Source organism: Musa acuminata, chromosome BXJ3-3 (genome assembly GCF_036884655.1).
Source record: "Musa acuminata AAA Group cultivar baxijiao chromosome BXJ3-3, Cavendish_Baxijiao_AAA, whole genome shotgun sequence".
Classification (NCBI taxonomy): domain Eukaryota; kingdom Viridiplantae; phylum Streptophyta; class Magnoliopsida; order Zingiberales; family Musaceae; genus Musa; species Musa acuminata.
In genome coordinates this window covers 34,194,127-34,207,955 of record NC_088351.1, presented here as the reverse complement: position 1 = coordinate 34,207,955, position 13,829 = coordinate 34,194,127, and the positions used below count along the sequence as shown (strand labels likewise).

The following is a 13,829-nucleotide window of genomic DNA, read 5'->3' as shown; positions in this document are numbered from 1 at the left end:
AGGACGAAAGGAGAGAGAGAATCTAAAATGAATTAAGTTAAGGGTAATTAAGTAATCTTATTATTTTGTGTGGGTTATGCAAAACCCATTCATTTTGTTTTTTTTTTGTTTTTTTAACATAATCGTCTAATAAGCCAATCAAATTGATTAGTGATTTAGTTCTCAATTTTTCGATTTGATCACTCGATTCAATTGTCTTTTTTTTTAGGGATATTCAGAATTTTTTTATTTTTTTACATTAATTTATATCGATCCGATTCGATTCTAGTTTTTTATTATTCTAGTTTTGTTCTGATTTAAATTAAATATTGATCGGATCTACGGCTACTTCAATGGTACGTGTGATATCGTAACATTTGGTCCAATCTAACTCAGATTCGATCCGGTCGGTCCACGAGCCAAGTTGGGACCGAGAGATATTTATTCGCTTAAGGTATGATCCAAATAGATCCATCCGAAACTGACCTAATTCTTTAATTAGAATCTAACGTACGGAGAAAAAGATAGGTCAGAAATGGCGGCTGCTGAGTTGGTTGGTTTGTCAATTCTGCCAACTCCCGTGGCCATTGCACTCGTCGATCAATCATCTCACTGAAGCAATGCATCGATGAAGAATCCCGCTGGTCTTGAAGGCTTTGGCACAAAGAGTATTGTGTGTTGTCTTCTCCATTACAATTCTACTAGTTCCTAGTTTTCTTCTATACATGTTTGTCCTCGACAATCTGCAAGATTGATTGAACTATTTTTGCTTCCCATATGCATGCACACAGGTGAAATTGCTTCGCATATGTATTGATCGATGCTCACTGTGTGCCCACATGACTAAAGAAAAACTGTGATGGGGTTGAATGCATCGATCTGATCCAGAGAAATAGAGAATCTGATGACGCAGCTGTGCATTAAAACCAAGATGACAGCTTGGAGAAGGGAGAGTTGACTTGAGTTATTATCCTTCAGACAAGTCTAAATATCTTTCCCATACCATCTCGTATGCTTTGTTTGCTGGATTTAGTTGTGGTTGCAAGCGAACACCTCTCGCAGCATCATTATACACAGTAACGAGGATTTTGGAGAGATCAAATCTCGAACGGACGAGTCGTTTATTTTATGTTATGAACGTTATTTCGATTTGCAGGGTTTTTTGTCTTCTCATTTTGACGAGTCGTTTATTTTATGTTCAGGAAGTTAAAAGAAAGGTATCAGTTTCTTGTATTTTATGTTCCGAGAGACCTGACCACCGTATACGACATATCAGCGTAGCCTTCTGGTTTTAAGGAGGAAATCTAGAAAAGCTTAATGGCCGCACTTGCAATTGTTGTGTGTTGATCATGAAGCAGATAAATGGCTCCCTCATCCAAATCCCTCGGTAGTAGTTGTTGTGTCTTTTTATGGATCCTGGGCCCTTCAGAACTCCTTTGATCCATGGCCACAATGGAGCTGCTTCAAATGCTGCGTCCAAATGGGATGAAGCCTTCTTACAGAACAAAGTTTAATGCCGGTGGACTAAATATGACTTTTAATTCTTAGGAAGAGGTAATACGAAAACGGATGTTAGGGGATGGCTTGTACGAAGATTGTGGAAGACGAATTTAGATTGATAAGACAGTAATCTCTTCTTGGTTTTAGTTGCCATGCTTATTTATAGATACAAAGAAGGTAACCTGTGAGTTTAGATCATCCAAATTTTAGGTTGATAGTCTGATTAGTGCGAATCCTACTTCTTTCCTTGTCTCCCTCTCTCCATGCTAGCAATCGACAGCTAACAAGGTAAGACGCGACTCCGCATCAACCAACAGGAAAGCTTGGCTTCATTCATTCGCCTTCTCTTCCTCAACAGGTTTGCTCAAAGCTCCTTCCTTCTGTCCATCGGTTCCAGGATTGGCTTCATTCATTCATTCATTCTGCTCGTGGATATCTTCTACTACTGACACAGATACTGTGTCGAGTTGGTACGTGTGGTTTCGAACTTCTTTAGAAGATTTACATAGAATCTTATCTCATATATAGGTGATTGGTGCCAACACAATGTTTGTGGTTACAGATGCTGTAGACGACGAATATTAAATGAAAAAAAAGTAAGTTTATACCAAAGAGATGGATCTTTCATGATCACTTTCAATGCATTCTTGGCTGCAAATCAGCTTAAGTGACTTGGGGTTGTTCTAAAAAGAGAGTATGTCTTGAATCAATCTGTAATATACCATTTGATGTGAGGCAACACCTGCGTTTTAGGTCTTTCTATGAACTAAAATAGACAGTTGAGAGAGAGAGAGAGAGAGAGAGAGCAAAGCACCCATTCCTTGGAACCACTCTTTGGTTTTGCGTAGAGAGGCAAAGCACCCAGAACCAGCGACGCAGACCGCGCACTCGTTTCTAAGGTCGCTACTGCCATAACATCCATCAGCTTCTCGGGTCTTATGGGCGTCTGCGTGTTGGTGATGTTCTTCGGATTTTAATCCAGTTTTAGCTTTGAAGCTGCTTACTTTCAGGACTCCAAAGGCAGGAACTATGATGAGAGTTATCAAAATCTTAAGCATTCGTCTTGTTTCTCCAATTCGCCGCCATTGTCTTCTTCCTCCAGTTCTACCTACTGCTTTTAGATTTAAATAATTTATATAAATGATTCAGGTTTATAAATGTAACATCTTTATATATTAATTTATTAAAATTTGATGAATATATCATTACAAATTGAAATTTAAATAACTTGATCGATGGTTTAGGTCGTTATTCTTATATCTCTAGCTCATGCTAACCATCGCCACACCGAACCCAACGATAGTTAAATTCCTAGCGGTTTAATTTAATCCAAAAGGTTTAAGATGATTCACTCACTTGGGATCCACAAGCAAACATTCCAAGAAACACTTCATAGATAATTCAAATTACAAACAGACTTTACAAGCTCTGAATAGTTGCACAACAAAGGATCAAAATGGTCCATTACAGATCGAAGATCTCTCACAATTGTCCACATGACATAACCTTTATTTATAAGCCTAAAGCAGCCATCAAACCCAATTAAAATGAGATTATTAAGCATTTGACCATCCCTCTACATGATGTGCAAAGTATGAACATACCAAAAGATACGGACATACATAGCATTATATCAAACATCATGTTTAGAAGTTTGTCCGTGACAATATGTTAGGTCATGAAAGATATAGAGTTTCTGAAATTATAAAAATTTTCTTGAGAGAAATATAGAAGATTGAAGCTTGTCCAACTCTGTTTGATAACTCTATCCCTTCTTCCTATCAAACTTGTTTCTCAAAAGCAATATATGTTTAAAGACATAGTTGGGTTTCTAATAATTTGAAATGCTTTTATGAATTTTGGATCATCTCTTTTGGTATGTTGTCACTTCTTCCTACTTAGCTGTGATGGAGAACAGTGACAGGAGTAGGGATCATTTTTCCGAGTCCGTGAGCTACCGACAGAAAGAGCTAAACTAACTGATATATAACATAGTTGACAGTCTTTAATTATGAACTACGGGTAATAGAAAATTCTTAGTCCAGCCAAATGCAGATGCACCTAAACAGCTTGGAGAAGGGAAAGAATACATTACATCAAGTTGAGACGAGCATCTTCTGTCCTTCAAAATCATTTGTATTGCTTGTTGGATTTAGCCGTGGTTGCAAGCAGTACTCAAAACTCATCTTAGATCTGGTAAGAACTGCTCGCACCATCACTGTATCATCATCATCTTTCAGGTCAGACTCCCTCGCTCAAGTTTCATTTCCCCTAATCAGATCTTCTATGCAAATAATTGCACTAGTACAGCTCGCAGGATAGTCACAGGGACAGCAGCTGATCATCTTGCTTTTCTGCAGATATATTGAGGGAACTGTCGTCCATCTTCCACATGAACTGCTCCGATCTTGGATATATGTAACGATAGACTTCTTCCGGACTTCGAGGTTAGCATCTTATGCTTTCACTTCTGCCTTTCCATCTCGATAGCACTGTCATCCACAGGTTTTGCTAGGAAGTAACCATTTTCTGAAACATACCACCGTAATAGGCACCTTTCAATCGGAAACCTAACATATTTTCCATTAGATTCTTGCAATCTCATGCTTTATCGATACATATATTCATCAGGAACATATTCTATGGAACCGATCTGTTTGTAAATATTGTAGAAAGATGGAAAATCCATGTAGTTTTGGATTTTCCACGAGAGGACAGAGGTGGCAAGAGAAGAGTATGAAAAGCCTAAAGATATTGATGTGATACACAAAATAGACATTATGAAAGGTTGGTAGAGGAAGAACATGAGCACACACTATTAGAAATCCATCTCCAAATAAAAGATAATGCTTAGGATGTAAAGGAGGCTACAGACATTGATCGATAATATAATAATAATATTAAAAAATAAAAGAACTAAAGGATGAATATGGAAAAAGAGAGATGAAAGAATTTATCGTTTTAAATTAGAATTAGAATTAGAATGTATCAAATTTTATTTTTATTTGTAAGCTCCTTAATTTGAAACTATTTTTAAAATTGATTATTTTGCTCTGATCACATGATAAAAGAAACATAAGAAGTCTAAATGATGTCGCAAAAATAAATTTTATTTATCATTTTCATATGTGATTATAATTTTTTTTTATTATGAAAATCGAATTTTTATAGAGCTGGCCAAACCAAAGTTCAAACATATGGACCACATCTCTATGAACCCTACAAGTCTCTGGAAGTCATGTGGGCACACAGTGAGCAATCAATGCATCAATCTTATGCTATTTATGGACAAGCCCTAAAACCATATGGGCCATGCTGGGGTGTTTTTGTGATGACAACAACTAATGCTGTAATCAAATTCTCTAGCTTTTTTTCTAAAAGTAAAAAAGAAACTTACACTGTAATCAAATGCAATGTTCACATTCCATCTGATCTCTCAGGATATGACCGAATCCCACTGACTTCAACGTGACATGAGCATTTCCCCGAGCAGCAAGTAAGTAGTAATTTTCGTTGTGCTCAGCCACCCAGGAACTCGAGGAAGAAGACGATAATGGCAGAGAATAGGAGCAACAAGACAGAGCAAGTGCTTAAGGATTTGATAACTGTCATCAGATTTCCTGGCTTTGGAGTACTGAAAGTGAGCAGCTTCACGCTGAAACTGGACAGAAATGCGAAGAACATCACCAGCACGCAGATCTTGAGCTGCAATTCACTGCCTTTTCTGCCGATAAATCCTGAGAAGACGCCCGTAAGACCTCCGAAGCTGATGGATGTCGTGGTAGTACCGACCTTGGAAATGAGTTTGAGCTTGAGATCATGACCAACGTTGGTAGTAGTGCGCGGTCCGTGCGGCTGTTTCTGGGTGCTGTGCCACTCTTTGCAGAACCAAAGAGTGACTCCAAGAAATGGTGTCGGCAGGAGAACCAGTACAAGGAAGACGTCAAGGAACGCAGACGCCGCCGTAGCGGCTACGAGTGCCAATGAGCCCAGCAGAGAGTAGCTGAGTGCTTTGAGGAGCTTGGTAAGGAACTCCCTGGTGCTTTGCTGCTTGAAGCTCGGTGGGACTGAGCTGAGCAGCATCAACAGAAGGCCGAACATGGCGGCGAAGAACATCTGAAAGATGCAGATTTTCGTGTTTATGGTAAGGGCTTGATCCGAATTACTTTTAGCGGTCCCAATAAGAGTAGTTATCAGCCCACTGAATGCAAGGGAGACAACAGTGGATGAGAGACCCAACGAATGTTTCAGCTCTGATTTATAGCTCCCATATCCTGTGGAATTCTGATCATGAACATCCCCTGCGTGGACTATGAAGTAGAAGAGGGTGCCGAGAAGCAAACATCCCGGAAGCAGGGCTGCCAGAAACATGGAGCGTTTATGGAGGAGAGTTGAGAAACCAGCTGCTGTAAGGATGAGGAGAGCGCATGAAATGACGAGGAGGAAAACGGTGGTCATATGCTGGCCTCTATGGACACTGTGATTCTTGCGACTTAGCAAATTGATGGTGAAGAACATTAGGGTTACCCCACAGAGAAGACTGCAGGTGGTGAGGTAGCCGCAGATGAGAAGGTGTAATTCGTTTGCACGGCCTTTCAGATCTCGCTGTCCTATTAAAACTGCAAACAGTGCCATTGAGCTGATGATGATATCAATGAAGGCGAACTGTAGGATTTGCTTCAACTTGGATTCATAATAGCTACATGTTTCATAACCTCTTTCTGCCTGAATCAAAGATAGACAAAATCCTCAGATTCTTGAGAAAAGAAGAAGTAGAAGACCTAAAGGCAGGGAAAAGACATGAAGAAGTCAACGAAATGAATAAATATATGTTTCCATCCGATACAGAAAAACCTACTGTTGGAAGTTGTTTATAGCAAGCAAATAGAAGAAGAACTAAAACATGTGTCTTCGTCCTATCAAAAATTTATTTTGAGGTTTAAACAAGTCTTGAGAAGTTGCATATCTTCCCAAGAAGCTTAATTTCTTGCATATGTAAATTTGTTTGGGAGATCCAAAAAGAAAAAAGATGTGTCAGGAAATTCAAGGAAAAAAAAGCAGAAAAAATAAACAGTGATTCATATTATGCTGAGAAGGAACTGAGTGCTTACAGCTTCCCATGATTTCTGAAACATGTCATCGATTATTTGCCGCGACTGGATCTCGGTCGTGGAAGTAACAGTGGTTTGGTGTTGCTGCGAGACAATCAAACATGAGATCAGTGAAGAAGAGGATGGAGGAGGAGTGGTGTTTGTGAAAGAGCGAGCAGATCCGTGAGAGAGAACTTCTCCGGTTTGGTTGCAGAAGAAGAAGAAGAAGAAGGGATGAGAAGACGACAACCTGAGGACTTGAGCGAGACTCTGATGCTGGATTCATCATGCAGATTTCTACCGATAACAAGAGAGGGTGGAGTGGCGAAAGCAGTGACAAATATGATCTGGTATCTGATGATGATATAGTTTTCGGAGTGATGAGGAAAGTCTCTAGGTCCTTCTTCTTGCTTCTTCTTCCTTCCTCCGCGTTCTCTCTTTTCTTCTGAACTGAAACCGCGTCGACGTTGCGTCCCAAAAAAAAAAATTGACATCAACTACCCTCTCGTCTCTCTCTCTCTCTCTCTCTCTCTAATGGCGTTAATAAGCCGACAACAATATGTAAAAATAATTAATTTAGACTAAATAAATAAATAAATAATTTAATGAGCCCAATTAGTAAAATCGTAAATATAATCGAATATAAAATTAATTCATCTGTAATCAATTTTGCTAAAAAATTCTTAAACCAAGATAATAGACTGATATATGTAGAGTTGGTAATTATTTCGATAATTTCAAAATGATTGTGAATCCACCATTAAAACAAAGGAAATGATTGGAGTGATTACATTATTAAAGTAAATAAATAATAAACCAATGAGAAGTATAATGATAGGATTAATAAAATCAAGTTTTTCATCTCTCAAATTTCTAATAAGATGATCGAATCAATAATTATCTTCACGTTGACTGAAAAGTTTCTTTGGTCAAATCAGGTGATCATGTCAGTCTCCTTGCCAGCGGATGCACGGCAGATCTGCACATTAGTTTGATGGCCTTATCCACGTCGATGGGTCTTATACTCTTATCAGCAAGTTTCCGGGTGTTCAGATCCGAACCGAATCGAATTGTGTTTTTGGGATTCGAGTCGATTAAGGTAAGATAGTTCGAATCAAAATTAATTCAAATTTATTTAATCAAATCATTTCAAAACTTATTAATCCGGTTCGATTAACCAGTTAATCGATTTATAATTTTAAATAATTTTAAATATATTTTTAAATAAATTAATTTAATTTAAATCAGAAATTTTAATCTCAGCGATATGATAAGATTTATGAAATTGACCTCATATCATTTATAAAATTAGTTATCTATCCTATTTGATTAATCGGTTTGAATTGATTAGAAACTTAATAATAAATTTAATTGATATTTTTTAAATTAAAATTAATTTAATTCGGTTTGAACTAGTTAAATTAAAAACCATTTATAACTTTTAAAATTAAAATATTGATGAATCGATTTGGACTGATTTTAAATTGGTTTAGGCTAATTTGAACACTGTAGTTTTCTTTTTATAATTTGGACAATTATATATATATATATATATATATATATATATATATATATAATTGCAAGGTCAGATTCTACCGTTAGTTTATTTTTTTCTAAAAAAATATTAATAAAAATCTAATATGCCAAAATTATTCAAAAAAGAATAATCTTAGAAAAATAAAAAAGATAAGATTAATAATATTAACTATCCTCCTAAACATAAATCTTTATCTAAATTAAATAATATATGATAATATTTAAAAATAAAAAATGCAATTCGATTATCAAGTAAGGATTTTTATACGTAGAGGAGTGGGCCATAAATTAACAAAAGAAGATAAATAAAGAAAAGATGGAGAGCAACATATAAAAGAGAAGTGATAGATGGAGATGAGGCGAACTGAAGACGATGGGAGAGGTAGTCGGAGGGAGAGACAAGGACGAAAGGAGAGAGAGTTCGTTTTCTTCATGTAAATACACTCTAAAATGAATTAAGTTAAGGGTAATTAAGTAATCTTATTATTTTGTGTGGGCTATTGTCATGTCACTTATCGCAAGCCTAAAACCTTTTCGTGGCTCTTGGAACATTGTCTTTTCCTAGCTTTATATGCCATCTTCGTGCTGTTTATGATTGTGTTGTCCGACTAAAGGAAAACTGTGATGGGGTTGGATGCATCGATCTGATCCAGAGAAATAGAGAATCTGATGACGCAGCTGTACATTAAAACCAAGATGACAGCTTGGAGAAGGGAGAGTTGACTTGAGTTATCCTTCAGACAAGTCTAAATATCTTTCCCTTACATCTCGTATGTTTTGTTTGCTGGATTTGGTTGTGGTTGCAAGCGAACACCTCTCACAGCATCATTTTGTCTTCTCATCTTGACGAGTCGTTTATTTTATGTTCTGGAAGTTAAAAGAAAGGTATAAGTTTCTTGTATTTTATGTTCCGAGAGACCTGACCACCGTATACGACATATCAGTGTAGCCTTATGGTTTTAAGGAGGAAATCTAGGAAAGCTTAATGGCTGCACTTGCAATTGTTGTGTGTCGATCATGAAGCAGATGAATGGCTCCCTCATCCAAATCCCTCGGTAGCAGTTGTTGTGTTTTTGATGGATCCTGGGCCCTTCACAACTCCTTTGATCCATGGCCACAATGGAGCTGCTTCGAATGCTGCATCCAAATGGGATGAAGCCTACTTACAAAACAAAGTTTAATGCCGGAGGACTAAATATGACTTTTAATTCTTAGGAAGAGGTAATACGAAAACGGATGTTAGGGGATGGCTTTTACAGAAAATGTAAAAGGAAGACAAAAAAAAAAAACATTGCTATATCAGAGGGATTTAGATTGATAAGACAATGATCTCTTCTTGGTTTTAGTTATTTTTTGAAGTCTATAAATAAGCATGCATGGTATCTTAGGTGGATAGGTAACCTGTGAGTTTAGATCATCCAAATCTAGAGTAATCAAATCTAGAATGATCTAATAAAGTTATTAGAGCCATTGATAGTCTGATTAGTTCGAATCCTACTTGTTTCCTTGTCTCCCTCTCTCCATGCTAGCAATCGACAGCTAAGAAGGTAAGACGCGACTCCGCATCAACCAACAGGAAAGCTTGGCTTCATTCATTCATTCATTCCCCTTCTCTTCCTCAACAGGTTTGCTCAAAGCTGCTCCTTCTGTCCATCGGTTCCAGGATTGGCTTCATTCATTCATTCTGCTCGTGGATATCTTCTCCTATTGACACAGATAATTTGTCGAGTTGGTACGTGCGGTTTCGTTCTTCTTCAGATTGATGGAATATAGTCGGTACGTGTGGTTTCCACCGAGCATGAAAAGATTTAAAGAGGGTCTGTCTTGAATCAATCTGTAATCTACCATTTGATGTGAGGCAACACCTGCGTTTTAGGTCTTTCTATGAACTAAAATAGACAGTTGAGAGAGAGAGAGCAAAGCACCCATTTCTTGGAGCCACTCTTTGGTTTTGCGTAGAGAGGCAAAGCACCCAGAACCAGCGACGCAGACCGCACACTCGTTTCTAAGGTCGCCACTGCCATAACATCCATCAGCTTCTCAGGTCTTATGGGCGTCTGCGTGTTGGTGATGTTCTTCGCATTTTAATCCAGTTTTGGCTTTGAAGCTGCTCACTTTCAGGACTCCAAAGGCAGGAACTATGATGAGAGTTATCAAAATCTTAAGCATTCGTCTTGTTGCTCCTATTCGCCGCCATTGTCTTCTTCCTCCAGTTCTACCTACTGGTTTTAGATTTAAATAATTTATATAAATGATTCAGGTTTATAAATGTAACATCTTTATATATTAATTTATTAAGATTTGATGATTATATCATTATAAATTTGAACTTAAATAGCTTGATCAGTGGTTTAGGTCGTTATTCTTATAGCTCTAGCTCATGCTAGTTTTCTTTCTGATGTCATTTACTCAGACTCGATTTAACTTTTACTAATACAAGAGAAGACAAAGAACAACAATGGAAGGAAGATAGAGCGATTCTTCATATATGATTAATTGGTCATCGTGTGTCTAAATAAGGACACATGACATGACCATTTAATTTGTATCATGTAGGTATAAAAACTATTATATGTTATATGAATGCAAAAATAAACTTTTATGTTAGGATTGAAATTAAATAACATTTAATCGATTTTACGATGCATAACTTTTGATGTTATCCGAAAAGGATCCTGTGACTTATAATGACACATTCTTTAGAAACTGTTGTTGAGGTATATTTATAGGCGAGAAATAAGTTATTAAGAGAATTCCTCTCGTCAAAAACATCACCTAAGGAATTCTATTATAATATAGATATTTTTTCTATTGATCAATATTTATCATCAGAATTTAATTAATTTTATTATATGTTTCATCCAATTATAAAGGATCACATAATCTAACAATTTTTACATCTCAATCTATTGATCCTCAAGTGTAATCTATTTGACATTATGTTTTAATATGCCATAAGACATTGGCTCGACAGAGTTATACTATACTTTTTTAATTTTAATATTTTAAAAATATTTTTACTTCCAATTAAATTATGTTTCATATTTCTTAATTGGGTACAATAAATTATTATTATGTGCAAACAATTTTATCGAATCTTGCGAGACCATTAATTCGATCTTAGGATCTCAGTCCAATACAATTTTAATCCTTATAATTTTAATTGTCACTATCCCTGAGACAATCCGACCATCACCTAAATACTAAAGTACAGTTAACCATCGCCACACCGAACCCAACGATAGTTAAATTCCTAGCGGTTTAATTTAATCCAAAAGGATCGAGACGAGAGGGGGGAACAAAATGGCTTTGAGACACAGCACGGACCGTCCGATGACTACGACCATCTCTCTCTCTCTCTCGCGGTGCGGGCGACGCGATCGACGCAGCGAGTCCAAACAAGACAAGCCGAAGAACACAAACAGTGGAAATTAAATTTATATACCGGCATATTTGGGATCCGCCCGACGTGCAAACAATTCAGCACAGAGCTGCTGCTCCTCAGAGACAGCACACCCTCTGATTTCATATCTTGCATCGTTTCCCAAGAGAATACGACCCGTTGACAAACCCCAACCCATGGGTTGTGGGGATAAATATGACTCCCTGCGGGTTAATCCGTCACAAGTGGGCTTGGAAGGGCGCGCACATCACATGGGGTACAGGTGTACGGCCAACGAGGACAGGCAGGAGGGAGGGGGGAGGAGGAGGAGGAGAAGGCATGGCAATGCGCGCCCCGATCGAGGCGTCGAGCACATGGCCCGCAGTGGCGCTCCCGCAGATCCAATCCACCTCACCGCACCGCACCGCACCGCACCGCACCAACAACAGACCACATAAATATTACATGAAGCGCAAGACGACAGAAGAGAACGGTTGCGCGAGACAAATATTTACAGGCGAATCGTCGTGCAGAGATTTTGGAGAGGGGAATTCCAAAGGCGAAAAAAAGAAGCCGAAATTAACACTACTAAGGAAGGGTAAATTTGAACGGGTAATGGAACGACCTTTGATGAACAAGAGGCGGGATTTGCTGCCTAATTCCACGAATTCGATGCCTTCTCGCTCTTGGTCTTCGCGCAGCCACCGCTCCGAGCCGCGGATGCGCCCGGCCCGGCCTTCTCCTTCTTCGGCGGCGAGAACAGCTGGCCGAACCCGAAGACCGGGCTGGACTTTGCGGAGCCGCGGAGGGAGCATACTGGGACGTTGAGGACCGGGGCGACCCGGACGACGTTGGCGGAGTAGGACCGCTCCATCCCCCGCGGCCGCGGCCGCGGCCCGCCCGTGAAGCTTCCGGGGCTGCTCGAGCTCCGCTCCAGCCCGTGGAACACCACCTTCCCCGACGGGTTCATCCGGGGGCTGTCCACCGGCACGGTCAGCGGCGGCGGTGTGGCCATCTCCGATGACGCGGTCCGCCTGATCCGGCTCCGTCCGAGTTCCGTCGCTGCCGGCAGCGGCCGGACCAGCCGGACCATGGGGATGTGGTGGTTGGGCTTGTCGGAGTCAAGGGAGAACCGTGGGAGGTCCTCGTGGTCCGGGCCGGAGGAGGAGGAAGAGGAGAGGGAGAGGCGGGCGGAGATCGAGACCGATTCCGAGTCGGAGTCGCGGAGGAGGGGCAGGCTCAGCGACGGCTCGAGCGGGGACGATTTGTGGTTCCGGTGAAAGAAATGCTTCAGGGATCGGGCGTCAGGGTTAGGGTTATTGGACTTGGCGGCAGCAGGGGCGGGCGAAACGTTCTCGGGGCGGTCCGCCTTCGTGATCGCCGCCCGCTTGAGGCCGAGCAGCTCCCGCCATCGGCTGGTGCAGCTCGGCGCGCGGGGAGAGAAGACATAGGGGTCCGAACCAGAGACCTGGGCCACCCTCAGCGACTTCGGCTGTTCCGGCGAGCGGATCTCAGCCACGGAGTGCATCGACACCGGCTTCGTCGCCGCCAGCTGAAGCGGTACCAGCTTCCCATCGGCGAACAGCTCGTCGGCAGGGAGCATGGCGACGGGATGATTGAGCCGGAACTCGAAGTCGACGAAGTCTCCACCAGAATCCTCCCCATCAGGGTCCACGTCGGCCGGCTCCCCCGCCTTGTCGGCGGCGATGAGATCGCGGCCGAGGGAGATCCTCGAGCCGAGGCGGCAGAAGGCCGATAAGGCCGCCGGCCGGTCGAGGAAAGCCTCTGTCGAGATGGCGACGTCGGTAACCATGGCGGAGGCAGTCATCTATACCATTAAACAAAGAGGTTTCGCAGAATCGGGAAATTACGCCGCGACCAAAGAAGCCCAACGTACTTGAAGATGAAGTACTCCGCCACTCCTACGGCTCATTTATATAGACCGGTTCGCACTAGGATCGGTCCGGTCCAGGATAAGGACGAACACGATGCCGACACGCAAGTGATCATTTTTCGTGCGGGCACCAGACCCGTATTATTTATCCCCACGCCTTACCATCGTACCCCAACCCGCCTTGCTAGTGGAGGAGACCGACGCGGGACCCGGTCGCGACACGAGATGGGTGGTGGCGCGGGTAATCGACGCTGTATTTGCAGGGGCTGAGATTCCTGTGAAGTGTTCCCGTGACGGCCTTGTCGCGCTCCCCACCGTCTAGCTTTGACCGGTACCCCGACGGCCCCTGGCGGTCGCGTGCTCCCGAGCACGTGACGGGAACGCCGAATCCTCCTCATCTTTGATCCCATCAACGCAGTCTGCTGCGGTTGTCACCTTTAAACTTTAT

At 41.0% G+C, this 13,829-nt stretch overlaps 3 protein-coding genes across 5 annotated transcripts; 1 reads left to right on the top strand and 2 right to left on the bottom strand.

Annotated features, from left to right (window-relative positions):
• Positions 1 to 3,474: 3,474 nt before the first annotated feature.
• LOC103979023 (uncharacterized) lies at positions 3,475 to 6,982 on the bottom strand. 3 transcript variants are annotated; one of them, XR_010494862.1, is made up of 4 exons: positions 6,820 to 6,982; positions 6,591 to 6,674; positions 4,877 to 6,204; positions 3,475 to 4,049 (listed from the first exon to the last, which is right to left on the bottom strand). XR_010494862.1 is itself a non-coding variant. In XM_065141916.1 (3 exons), exons 1-3 carry the CDS (start codon positions 6,856 to 6,858, stop codon positions 4,999 to 5,001), a joined length of 1,329 nt encoding a protein of 442 aa, XP_064997988.1. In that variant the 5' UTR covers positions 6,859 to 6,982; the 3' UTR covers positions 3,475 to 4,998. The 3 variants fall into 3 exon arrangements, 1 of the variants encoding a protein (XP_064997988.1); XR_010494863.1 differs by having other exon boundaries at positions 3,475 to 4,008; XM_065141916.1 differs by having other exon boundaries at positions 3,475 to 6,204.
• LOC135632969 (uncharacterized) lies at positions 3,529 to 5,059 on the top strand. Its single transcript, XM_065141917.1, has 4 exons — positions 3,529 to 3,719; positions 3,840 to 3,926; positions 4,651 to 4,828; positions 4,920 to 5,059. Exons 1-4 carry the CDS (start codon positions 3,529 to 3,531, stop codon positions 4,938 to 4,940), a joined length of 477 nt encoding a protein of 158 aa, XP_064997989.1. The 3' UTR covers positions 4,941 to 5,059.
• Positions 6,983 to 11,970: 4,988 nt separating the features above from the next.
• LOC135633253 (uncharacterized) lies at positions 11,971 to 13,417 on the bottom strand. Its single transcript, XM_065142517.1, has one exon. It carries the CDS (start codon positions 13,313 to 13,315, stop codon positions 12,143 to 12,145), a length of 1,173 nt encoding a protein of 390 aa, XP_064998589.1. The 5' UTR covers positions 13,316 to 13,417; the 3' UTR covers positions 11,971 to 12,142.
• Positions 13,418 to 13,829: the final 412 nt, after the last annotated feature.